The following is an 11958-nucleotide window of genomic DNA, read 5'->3' as shown; positions in this document are numbered from 1 at the left end:
TAGTCTTGGGGTGTAGAAGTAGATGATCCAAATTATAAAAGAGAAAATATCCATTTAAAAGTTAGATGGGGGCTTCCCTGGCGGTGCAGTGTTTAGGAATCTGCCTGCCAATGCAGGGGACGCGGGTTCGAGCCCTGGTCCAGGAAGATCCCACATGCCGCAGAGCAACTAAGTCCATGTGCCACTACTAGTGAGCCTGTGGTCTAGAGCCCGCAAGCCACAGCTTCTGAGCCCACATGCCGCAACTACTGAAGCCTGTGCGCCTAGAGCCCGTGCTCCGCAACAAGAGAAACCACGACGAAGAGTAGCCCCCTCTCACCGCAACTAGAGAAAGCCCGCGCACAGCAATGAAGACCCAACACAGCCATAAATTTTAAATAAATAAATAAATAAATAAATAAATAAGAGATGACAGAAAACAAGCGTCAGGGTCATACCTTCCTTAGCGATATGAATATTGATGTCACTAGCTCTATAGTTTGAATGAGGAAACTTGCCAGAAATCGCAGGTTTCTTCACGTGCTCTAGCTTGTCTTTTTCAAAGAAGAAGCTTGAGCTATTTAGACAAGGACCTTAGTTCTGTTCTTCTCTGCAGAGAAGGAGGCCTCAGTGTTCATTCCTGGATTCACCCTGATATTAACTGTAGTGGCCCCATGAGCCTAATTTCATCAGATGGGTGTATTGACCATGATTTAACAATCTAATATCCTGGAGTAGGGGCGAAAGAGGGCACTGACAATTATCCCAGATTCCTAGTCCAGTGGCAGGCAATGCGACTGGTTTCTACACCCTGCTAATCAGGATTGGTATGCCTATGGAATCCTGTTTTTGTTTAGTCTCCTTTGTGTGTGCAGATGAAAGGAAGAGAGGTGATGGCTTCCTCCTTCTTCTGATTTGACTGGAGTAGAAGAGATTGTAATAGGGGAGGGTGTTGTCTGCCACATAGACACGTGCTAATGCATCCAGATCCTGAGCCCGCCTGTGGGTTTCCATGTGTGTGCCAGGATTCCCTTCCAGTCACCAGGTTATTTGCTGGGTTAATGCCATAATTTGGACTGGGAAGCAGGCAGGACAACTGGTTCCTGTCTGGTTGTGAACAATTCTGGCCCAAGCCTCAAATAAACATATTGTTATTTGAAACCATTTACAGTTTTAGATAATTTCCTATGTGCTATCTGTGACCCTCTCATCAATGCAGTGATTGGACAGCTGTTATTTTCAGTTTTCAGGTGAAGGAACTGAAGCTCAGATTAAGTTGCATATTCAAGGTCACATGATTGGTAAATGGTGACACAAGCATTTACCCACAGGTTTTCAGATTCTGAGTTCAGTGCTCTGTGATATGACTATTTCTCTACAGGGAGTATGGAGGCATTAGAGGGCGTACCTTTTTTTAAATTAAAAAACTTTTTTTGGCCATGCCACGTGGCTTGTAGGATCTTAGTTCCCCGAATAGGGATTGAACCTGCACCCTCGACAGTGAAAGCGTGGAGTTGTAACCACTGGACCGCCAGGAGATTCCTGGGTGTACCTTGAGAGATGGCAGTTAATGCAATGGTGAATTGAAAACATTAAAACTTAAGCTCATTAACAAATATAGGTACGTTTGAAATTTCAACTCAGTGTGTTGTGTGGAGTTTTTTTTTTTTTAATCAGTCATCAGTTTTATACACATCAGTGTATACATGTCAATCCCAATCGCCCAATTCAGCATACCACCATCCCCACCCCACCGCGGTTTTCCCCCCTTGGTGTCCATACGTTTGTTCTCTACATCTGTGTCTCAACTTCTGCCCTGCAAACCGGTTCATCTGTACCATTTTTCTAGGTTCCACATACATGCGTTAATATACGATATTTGTTTTTCTCTTTCTGACTTACTTCACTCTGTATGACAGTCTCTAGATCCATCCACGTCTCAACAAATGACTCAATTTCGTTCCTTTTTTTGGCTTCTGTGGAGCTTTTAATAGGCATTCATAAAAAAGTCTCTGCGTTCAGTTTGGGAAATGGATCAAATAAATTTAAACAGGATTCTTTGTTGCAGGACTACTCAGACTTTGGAATGAGGTAATTATCACGGTGGCTTTCTCAAGAGGAGGCCAGGTATATGGCCTATTACAAACTGACTCGACTACAGAGCCCTCTTTTTGTGGAATAGGATGCAAAGCCATTATTTTCTGAAAGTGTTGCCAGCGATTAGAAATAAGAAAAAGAGGTATATGGAATCCTAAGAAAATGGCCTGGTCTCTCAGAGTAAGCAAAGCTTTTCTGGCTCTGGAGTGTGGAAAGAATATCATTATAGGGTGGAATTTCTCAAGGTGAGATCTGAGGACCACCTACCTCAGAGTCAGCTGGGGTCCTTGTTTAAAATGTTGACTTATTGGCCCTACTTCCAGGGGAGGGGAGGGTGAGTATGGCAGACTGTTTGGTTCAAAAATATGTTATTGTCTTGCATGCGGAAAGGTCTGCTCCTCATTCCTTTGGAAGCAGGAATACATCCATAACATGCTACATTAAAAAAGGAGCTCTCAGGGCTCCAGCATAACATGCTACATTAAAAAAGGAGTTCTCAGGGCTCCAGCATAACATGCTACATTAAAAAAGGAGTTCTCAGGGCTCCAGCATAACATGCTACATTAAAAAAGGAGTTCTCAGGGCTGCCAGCCTTACAGTAGAGGTTGAGTAGTAGTGTATTTCTCCTACATTAAAAAAAAAAATGTGTTGCCCCTCCCTGGGAGAGAATTATATGTCCATATCTGTTTAATGTCAGACTTGGCCATTACAGACTTGGCTGTAAAGATTTCAGTATATATGTCTGAAAGATAAAAAAAACATAACCACAATACCTCCATCACACCTAAACAACTTTGATAAAAATTTCTCGGTATCATCAAATAGTCAGTGTTCAGACTCTGCTGTCTCATGGTTTTCTCCCTGATGAGTTTGAATTAGAGAGCCATACAGTTTGAAGTTCAACCCAATCAGATGGCAGGTCGACATGCTTGAAAAACTGAAGGAGTCAGCTGAAGAGATGGCCACCCCACCTCTGTGGGCCATTGGGTTGGGGAGTATCTGTTTTCTACTTACAGGACTTCAAGCAACTAACAAGAAAACCTAAGGTACAAGATCACGTAAGTGAAAAGTTAACGTGAAAGAAACCAGAGAGCAGGGATGAAAAAAAGAATCAGGAAGGAGGCTATCAGTGCATGCCACCATGACCGACACACTCACTTTGGGCAGGCCACACACTTAAGCTTCTCAGTAGCCAAGGCAGAAAGAGAAAACTGGTCAGATCCACCATCCACAGTGTCCATAAGATTAAAGTAACTCCAGGTACAGGAAGAACAATTCTGAGATCAGGTAAGAATTTCTCACAAGGATTCTCATAAAATTGATACTGTGAAGTGTTCAGATAATAAACACAATGACAGATGTTCTGGGGTGTGCCCAAACACCAGACCCCACAAGGGCAGTTGTCTAAAGCTATAAAGGAGTTGAATGTATTCAGATGTATTCCGTGAGCATGGAATACGTACCTTATGTTGAGTATGTTCACAGAGGCATTGTTATTCTAGGTTCCCTGGTGCCACATGACCTGGAAATATACCCCAGTTTGCCTGGCAGAGTTCCAGTTTATGCCCGTGAACTCCCCGCTTTCACTCTCCGAAGCATCCCAATTTGAACAATAAAGCAAGCATACAGTCATCCTATCTAGAAAGCACCTGGCAGACCTTGCCCTCCCCAACTTGTCCAGTTCCATAGACGCGCAAAATTCCTCAAGCCAACATCATAGAGACTCTCCTAGTATTTAGCTGAGTCTCTTCTAGTGGATTCTCCACACCTCTGTACCCAAATCCTTGGAGCTGAGTAAACACTTTTGCTTATGCTAATACTTGTGTGAACCCGATCATTTGTATGCAAGTGAAAAAACCAGACAGGTTTACATATGGTACAAGTTGCTGAGGGCTACACCTTAGATGCAGTGGAAAATCCCCGTGTAGTACAATTCAGGAAAGGCAATTCTGCAAAGAACTACCTCTTTTCGGGCTGGGGGATAGCTAGCTCTCTCTGATCTGCTTCATGGAGGAGACCCAAGGGCAGTTAGGATTTTTCTTAGGAAGCCAAGAGTTCTAGTGTTAAGAGTAAGTCCCCTACATACGAACGAGTTCCATTCCTAGAGCGCGTTCGTAAGTCCAATTTGTAAGTCCAACAGAGTTAGCCTAGGTACCCAACTAACACAATCGGCTATATAGTACAGTACTGTAATAGGTTTATAATATTTTTCACAGAAATAATACATAAAAAAACAAAAAATAAAACCATTTTTAATCTTACAGTACAGTACCTTGAAAAGTACGGTAGTACAGTACAACAGCTGGCATACAGGGGCTGGGCTGGAATTGAGTGAACAGGCAAGAAGAGTTACTGACTGGAGGGAGAGGAGGTGGGAGATGGTAGAGCTGAAGGATCGTCAGCAATAGGAGACGGAGGGCAAGCTGCAATTTCACTCACGCCTGACGTTGATGGCTCAGGTTCTGGTCCTTGCTGGATTCAATTCTATCTACCCTCTTGAAAAAACGATCCAGTGATGTCTGGGTAGTAGCTCTTTTTTTCTTGTCATTGATGACACGGTAGCACTGTATTGCATTCTGAACAGCTGCTGCAACCTTTGTGTACTGTTCTATGTTCAGGTCCTGTGCCTCAAAAACTAACAGTGCCTCCTCAAATAAAGAAAATCCCCTTGCCATTTCCTGCGTCGTGAATCTCTTCAGTTCTTCAGTTACTTCTTCCTCTTGTCTCTCTTCGTCCTTTTCTCTGGGCTTCCAATTCCATCAGGTCTTCATTAGTAAGCTCCTCGTGTTGCACAGCAACAGTACTGTAAAGTACACAAAAGCACAACCACTTGTAGAGGATGCATGCACTTGACAATGTATGCCAGACACGTGAACTAACTTAAGATTGGATATGTGAACGCATGTTCGCATCTTTGAAAGTTTGCAACTTGAAGGTTCGTATGTAGGGGATTTACTGTATGTGAGTACATGGATGGCTACCTATTATTTTTGCTTCATTCATTCGACCTCTGATAATCTCACTCTCAGAAATCCCTCTGAGGAACCATTCTGTTTCCAGCTCTCAGTCCATGTGGTTCTGGAAGCTGAGCACACCTGATTTGGGGAGGAGCGTATGACCCAGGTTTAAGCTAGTCAGTATGCCATATTCCCTGGCCCTAGTGATTGATTCAGGGATAGATATGTGACCAGCCAGATACTTTTGCCGGGAATTTTTGGAAAGAGTCTTGATGCTGAGAGGATGTGACATGAGTTGACATGGCCATCTAGTTACTATGTGACACCTGGGTCAGCAGAAGGCAGAATGTGATGATCAGAAGCAAGCCCTGATTATGTCCTATGTGTCCCAATGCAGCCGTGTCTCAAATCAGAACTACTTTGACTTTTTAGATTACAAGAGCCATTTTTGCCTATGAGAGAATGGATTGGGTTTTTTACTACTTGTTACATAAAAGCCTTAACTGGTGCAAAGATGAAAACTCCTAAATCCTATGTCTCCTAAACATGGCCAAGACGGTTGGATGGGAAATACTTCAAAGCAGAAAGTACCAGTTAACCACCATAGGCAGAGAAAAACTTCTAAAATGTACCTATGGAACATTTTGAGGAGTATCTTTGTGGAAAATCTATCATTTGGAAGTTGCAAAATGTAACACAATGATCAAACTTTCATGTAATTGTTGGCAATAAGCTAAATAAATTCTGGATGCCATCTCAAGAAATAATGGTTTTAATTTTTAGAGTAGTTATTTTAGGCCATTCTTTCTGAAAATAGTTAATTAGGAAAGGTAAGAGTGTCCACTGAGACCATTCCTAGTTTGTGGCAATAAAACCACATCATCAACATCTAGGTTATTACTTAGGTATTTTCCCTAGTAGAAGTCTTCAAAAGCAAAACAATCCATTCGAGACTGCTGGGCTCAGAACTTTCTGAGGGAGATGAACTAATTCTCATTGAGGAGAGCTAAGCTCTAATGGTTTTAAATGGTCCATGTGGTTGAAAACCACTGGCCTGGGAATTAGAAAGCCTGAATTCTAGTTTCAGTTCTGATACTAAGTGAGCTCATTGATTCTGATGAAGTCTTTTAACCTCCATGGGCCTCAGTTTTTTCTTCTATAAAACAGAGAATTTAGACTAGACAATTAAAGTCTCCTCCAGCTTTAAGATTATGATCCAGTAATTTGGGCATGTCTTACTATACGATCTCTTTGTAAATAGGAAGTCTTCATATAAGTCATAGAGTAATTTATAAAATACAGGAATCGTAAAAAGTGGCATTTATTTCATTTTCCCTTGTATTTATGTATAAACCCTGTTTTGTATACTTGGGCCCTTAGTGAAAATCAGACAAAAATAAAACAAGGAAGAATCAATGTCATTAAGAATTAAAATTAAGTATAAAGCATGGTGTTCATGTATACATTACTCAATAGTCACTTTATTATTGGGCTATAATAAGAATATGATATGATGCTTGTTCTCAAGAAGCTCCCAGTGTTAATAGTGCAGGCAGATTAAGTAGAGTTCAGCTAAATAAGTGTTAAATCACAAAAGTGAGCACACAGGTCTGCAGAGGGAGAATACTTAAGTTGGATTGTGAATTTAGAGAAGTCTTCTTAGAGCTGACTCTTAGAAGGATATTAAAGGATTGATGGAGAATTCTAGGCACAGTGATGATCACTGAAAATAGTGAACCCTATTTTCATTATTATGGAACTAAATCAAAAGGGATATTTGGAAATGGGTGTATGTATGTAAAGTCTGATTTTTCCCCTGGTGGATTTGCTCTATTTGAGTTATCAGGAGCTAACATTGAATGCCTGCTGTGTCTTACACAGTAAGGCTTTACGTGTTCTCTCATTTAATACAACCTTTTTAAACCTCATTTTACAACTTAGATTGGATGACAGCCAGGAGCTAGGAAATGGCAAAGTTAGGATTCCAAATCATGTCTACTTGTCTCCAAAACCCTTGATATTTCCATGACTATGCCATTGCTCTCAAAAGAATGCAGAATTTTCTTCACAGCTCTAAAGTGCATAGATTCTGAAGCCTCTCACTTCCTTCCAATTAGTTGCCTATCCATTAAACATTTCCTATTACTCGAGCTTATTAGCTCTCATTTGGATTAGTAGAATCTTTCTCAAACTGGTTGCTGGAAAGAATCATCTGTGGAGTGGCTCGAAATGCAGGTTCCCAGGCCATGCCCCTGGAAATTCTGATTCGGGATTTATTGGGGTCTAGAATCTGTATTTTTCACAAGCATTTGAATCATGAGTAGTCAAACTAGAGGAAACATTGGGCTAGTGTCCTAGCCTAACAATTCTACCCATTTCTAAGTTTCTTATTTTAATCCATTCCCCCTTCCCCTTTTCAGCATTACTCTCAAGGTCCCTAAAGACTTGCATACTGTTTCCACTGTTTTATTTACTGATAATAATAGACACTACTGTTTATCGAGCATTTACTCATTTACTCCCACGACATCCTCCCCCCACACCCCGCCGCCTTGGACACAAGCTCTGTGAAAGAAGAGGCTGAAACTGCAGTACCTGGGCGCACGGTAGGCGCCCAATATCTACTGAACCAGAAAACCCTAGGGGTAGTTACTATTATTATCCTCCAATCTGAAAATCTGGAGACTAAAAGAAATAGTACAGGGCTTCGCTGGTGGCGCAGTGGTTAAGGATCCGGCTGCCAATGAACGGAACACGGGTTTGAGCCCTGCTCTGGGAAGATCCCACATGCCGCGGAGCAGCTAAGCCCGTGCGCCACAACTACTGAGCCTGCGCGCCACAACTACTTAAGTCTGCACACCTAGAGCCCGTGCTCCGCAACGAGAAGCCACCACAATGAGAAGCCCGCGTACCTCAACGAAGAGTAGCCCCCGCTCGCCACAACTAGAGAAAGCCCGCGCACAGCAAAGACCCAAAGCAGCCAGAAATAAATAAATAAATAAAATAAATTTAGTAAGTATATAAGTGTCTCAAGTTTGAAAATGACAACATTTATTCTAACTCTGCAAACATAGCTTGAATCCTGCCTCCAGTGCCCTGAGAGGTAGTCTGCAGCCTATGCTCACGCACCTGCAGAGCTAGAAAACTCACTGCTGGAGGCAGCTCCAAAATACGTTGCCACCCTCTGGTTCTAATTCTGCCCCTTAAGGCTGTGCTGAACTCCCTTAGTTATAGTTACTCTTGCATATGACAACTCTTGAAAAAAAAAAAAAGAAATAGTACAGCTGTGATAGCTTGTAACGTAACATTAATTTGGGATACACTGCCTCCTTGCCCACCGAGTGACGCAGGCGGCGACAAACTCTCGTGCCAGCGGTCCCTTCCCGAAGCTCGCCCTTCCCGAGATGTGCGGCCGCCACCCAAGGACCGCCATGCTCCTAGGGAGGCCACTTAAAACCCAGGTCCCTCACGCTAAAGAGGCGGAGAAGCGCGCCCTTTTCTCCAATATGGCGGGTCGGGTCACATGGGCCCCGCGGCGGGGCTGAAACGCACATCACGTGGCTCGGAGGGGGCGGTAGTCACGGGGGCGTGGCCGTAACACCACGGAACCTCCCGGGCCCGGGCTCCTCGCGGGCCACGCCCCGCGGCCCCTTCGGGGCCTTGTGCGCAAAGGAGGGGTGGAGCCTTCCTCGGGACCTTTCACCTCAGCATGGCTGCGCCCGTGGGACCGGTGAAGTTCTGGAGACCCGGTAAGGCCCTTGGCGGAACGCTGGGCAGATGCGGCAGCTTGACTTCGGTCTTGGCCCCGCGGCCGGCGTCCTGGCGCCTGCGGCCCTGCTCGCAGGCCTGACCTCAGCGAGCTGGCCACCGCTGCCTCCGAGCTGGTGGGCTCCGCGGCTTAGGCGCCCACAGTGGTCCCGAGGGATTCAGGGATCCGCCCCCAGCTGGGGCAGAAGTTTACTGTGTGATCTCGTTCCAGTCTCTCAGCCTCCCCAGGCCTCGTTTTCCTCACTCCTGATGCCTGTCTTGCCCAACCCGTGCGATGGGGAAACGCTAAAGCGCCCACGCGTGTTCTGTTACCGCCCTGGGGCTACGCTGGGGCCGGACAGGGGCTGCTGCTCGGGGTTTAGGAGTTCATGTTAGGAAATCAGACTGCCTGGGTTCGAATTCTCGGCTCTGCCGTAGAGTAGCAGAGTTCCTTTGGGCAAGTCATTTAACCCTTCTTAGCCTTAGTCTTCTTATCTCTGAGATGGGCAGAATAGTAACATCTATCCTGTGGGCTGGAATAACGAGCACGACGCATTGTTTGATGTAGAGGAAGTGATCATTAAAAGGGAAAGTATCTTAGTCTGTTTTTGGGTTTCTGTCCGCCCCACGTGTCTGCCAGAAAGTGAACACTCCCCTTCGTATTGGCTGTCACCCACTCCCCCTCTTGCAGGCTAACACCATTGTCAGCCGCAAATTGATTTGCTTGTTTTGTTTGAATTTACTCATTAGTCAGGATTTTATTGAATGTTTACGTGCCAGACCCTTCCTCCTCTTCCATCAGTTTCCTGTGAAAAACAAAAGTTTCTTAAAGGGTTACCAGCTTGTTTTTTCCCCACCACTTGCACCTCCGCAGGTCTGGATGTGCACAGTATTGTATATTGCAGCAAAAATGAAATAAGACAGAGAAGGTAATATAAGGGAAGCTTTTAAGGGGTATTTTAGAGTGGTTCCCAGAAATTCTGAACGTGCCTATCAAAGATGATGAAGATAAACCTAAGCAAGGGTTGTGTTAATTCTTTTTTTAAAATCTGTAGCTTGTCCCCTAACGATAATTTTATGATTCAGCATTTAAGTCATCAGCCAATTATCCATCCTGAGTTTTATTTGCAGCCAAAGCTAAGATCCCATTAGGTAATGAGATATCCTCTATTTTATTTATTCAAGCCTTTAATAACAGGTCGAAGTGTTAAGTACAATAAAGGCCTAAATGAATTGTTGAAAATCAGACCAGCTAATCTTTTGGTTAAAGAACATGGGATTATTCTAAGAGTTCTATTCCATTATTTAGTTCATTCACTGAAGTTATACTTACTGAACACCTCGCCTTGTGGTTAGGAGACAAATAGGATGACTAGGGCTCTGCTCTGCTCTCAAGATTTATACTCTGTCTCTCGCAATTATAATATGAAGTCGGATATCCTCTTTAAGAGATTTTAAAGTGAGGCAGAAAAAGGCGGTGGTAAGGAAGATGAGTTCTACTAGGGTCAGACTGTAGAGACCATCCTGACTGCCATTTACTAACTTGGTGATTTGGGAAAATCACGGTTACCCTATCTGTAAATTGGGAATGACACCTACCCAAAGGATTGTTTTGAGGATTAAATGATAATACACATCAAGCTCTTAGCACTAGATACATATTAACTACTATAATTACTTGGAAGTATAGAAGAGGGGAAAAGTTTGAGTGTGTGGATAAGAAATACTTCATCAAGGGCTTCCCTGGTGGCGCAGTGGTTGAGAGTCTGCCTGCTGGTGCAGGGGACGCGGGTTCGAGCCCTGGTCTGGGAGGATCCCACATGCCGCGGAGCAACTGGGCCTGTGAGCCACAGTTACTGAGCCTGCGCGTCTGGAGCCTGTGCTCCGCAACAAGAGAGGCCGCGATAGTGAGAGGCCCGCGCACCGCTATGAAGAGTGGCCCCCACTTGCCGCAACTGGAGAAAGCCCTCGCACAGAAACGAAGACCCAACACAGCCAAAGATAAATAAATAAATAAAAACCAAAAAAGTCAGTTTAAAAAAAAAAAAAAGAAATACTTCATCAAGACAGTGATATTTTTGAGGTGAACGTTGAAGCACAAATGAGGCTTTGTTCTGCAGAGAGGTAGGAGAATGGAGCTCTAAAGGGTGTAGCATGAACAGAGGCAAAGTGGGATGGTGCCTCAGCAGTGTCCAAAACACCAAAATAATTGAGTAGCGTGGTGTTTAGTGGCAGGGTGTATTTTGGGGCGTAGTAGGAGATGAAGCCAGAAAGGTAAGTAGGGGCCTCATCGTGAGAAGTCTCCATGCAAGTTAAAGAATTTGGGTTTCACTGTTTTTAAACAGGAGGTAACACAATGAGGTTTATTTTTGGAAGATAACTCTGACCTTGGTGAGCAGAATGCTTGCGGGAGGAAATTAGAGTCAGGGACACCCTTAAGAGAAGGTGCTACTAAAATCGAGAAGGGATATTGAAAACCTCAATTCTGGCATGTGAGCAGTAGGGAGGGACCTTAATGGGAGAGATTTTAGAGGCAGATGTAGGGGAAGGTAAAGTCGGTAATGACTCAGATTTCTGGGTTCGGTGACTATCTTGGTAAGTGGTTCTCAAATTTTGCTGTATAGTTGAATCACTTGGGAAGCTTTTAAAACTCCTGCTGTTCAGTCATACCCTATGGTAATAAATCAGAAGTCCGGAGGGGCTAAGAACCAGGTGTCAGTATTTTTTAAAGATCCCCAGGTAATTCAAGTGTGCATCAAAGTTTGGGAACCACTGTTGTAGGTAAACTGTTGTCATTCACTGAGATGGGAATGGATTTAGTGCACGCTTACTGGGCCCTTTGTGCTAGTCACTTTTACTTATGTCATCTTATTAAGCAGTAACAATATCTTTGAAAAAAAATTTTTTTTTTATTATTTATTTTTGGGTGCGTTGGGTCTTCGTTGCTGTGTGTGGGCCTTCTCTAGTTGCGGCGAGCGGGGGCTACTTTTTGTTGCGGTGCATGGGTTCTCATTGTGGTGGCTTCTCTTGTTGCAGAGCACGGGCTCCAGGCGTGCGGGCTTCAGTAGCTGTGTCTCGTGGGCCCTGGAGCGCATGCTCAGTAGTAGTGGCGCATGGGCTTAGTTGCTCCACGGCATGTGGGATCTTCCCGGACCAGGGATCGAACCCGTGTCCCCTG

At 44.1% G+C, this 11958-nt stretch overlaps 1 protein-coding gene and 1 long non-coding RNA gene across 3 annotated transcripts in view; one reads left to right on the top strand and one right to left on the bottom strand.

Moving 5' to 3' along the window:
* LOC309645411 overlaps positions 1-11958 on the bottom strand; it is a 377709-nt gene that overhangs the window by 305017 nt on the left and 60734 nt on the right. The window lies entirely within an intron of this gene.
* The window catches only part of DHX35 (DEAH-box helicase 35), a 73444-nt gene continuing 69394 nt past the window's right edge, over positions 7909-11958 (top strand). The window contains exon 1 of one of the 2 annotated variants that reach the window (XM_082430174.1): positions 7909-8782. In XM_082430174.1, the coding sequence (XP_082286300.1) occupies positions 8743-8782 (40 nt within the window). In that variant the 5' untranslated portion in view covers positions 7909-8742. The remainder of the gene's footprint in view (positions 8783-11958) is intronic. The other variant, XM_082430173.1, reaches the window with a different exon arrangement.

The sequence above is a fragment of the Balaenoptera physalus genome, assembly GCF_965194825.1.
Source record: "Balaenoptera physalus genome assembly, chromosome: 16".
In the NCBI taxonomy this organism is placed as follows: domain Eukaryota; kingdom Metazoa; phylum Chordata; class Mammalia; order Artiodactyla; family Balaenopteridae; genus Balaenoptera; species Balaenoptera physalus.
The sequence above is the reverse complement of the archived record's forward strand: the minus strand, read 5'-3'. Positions and strand labels throughout refer to the sequence as shown.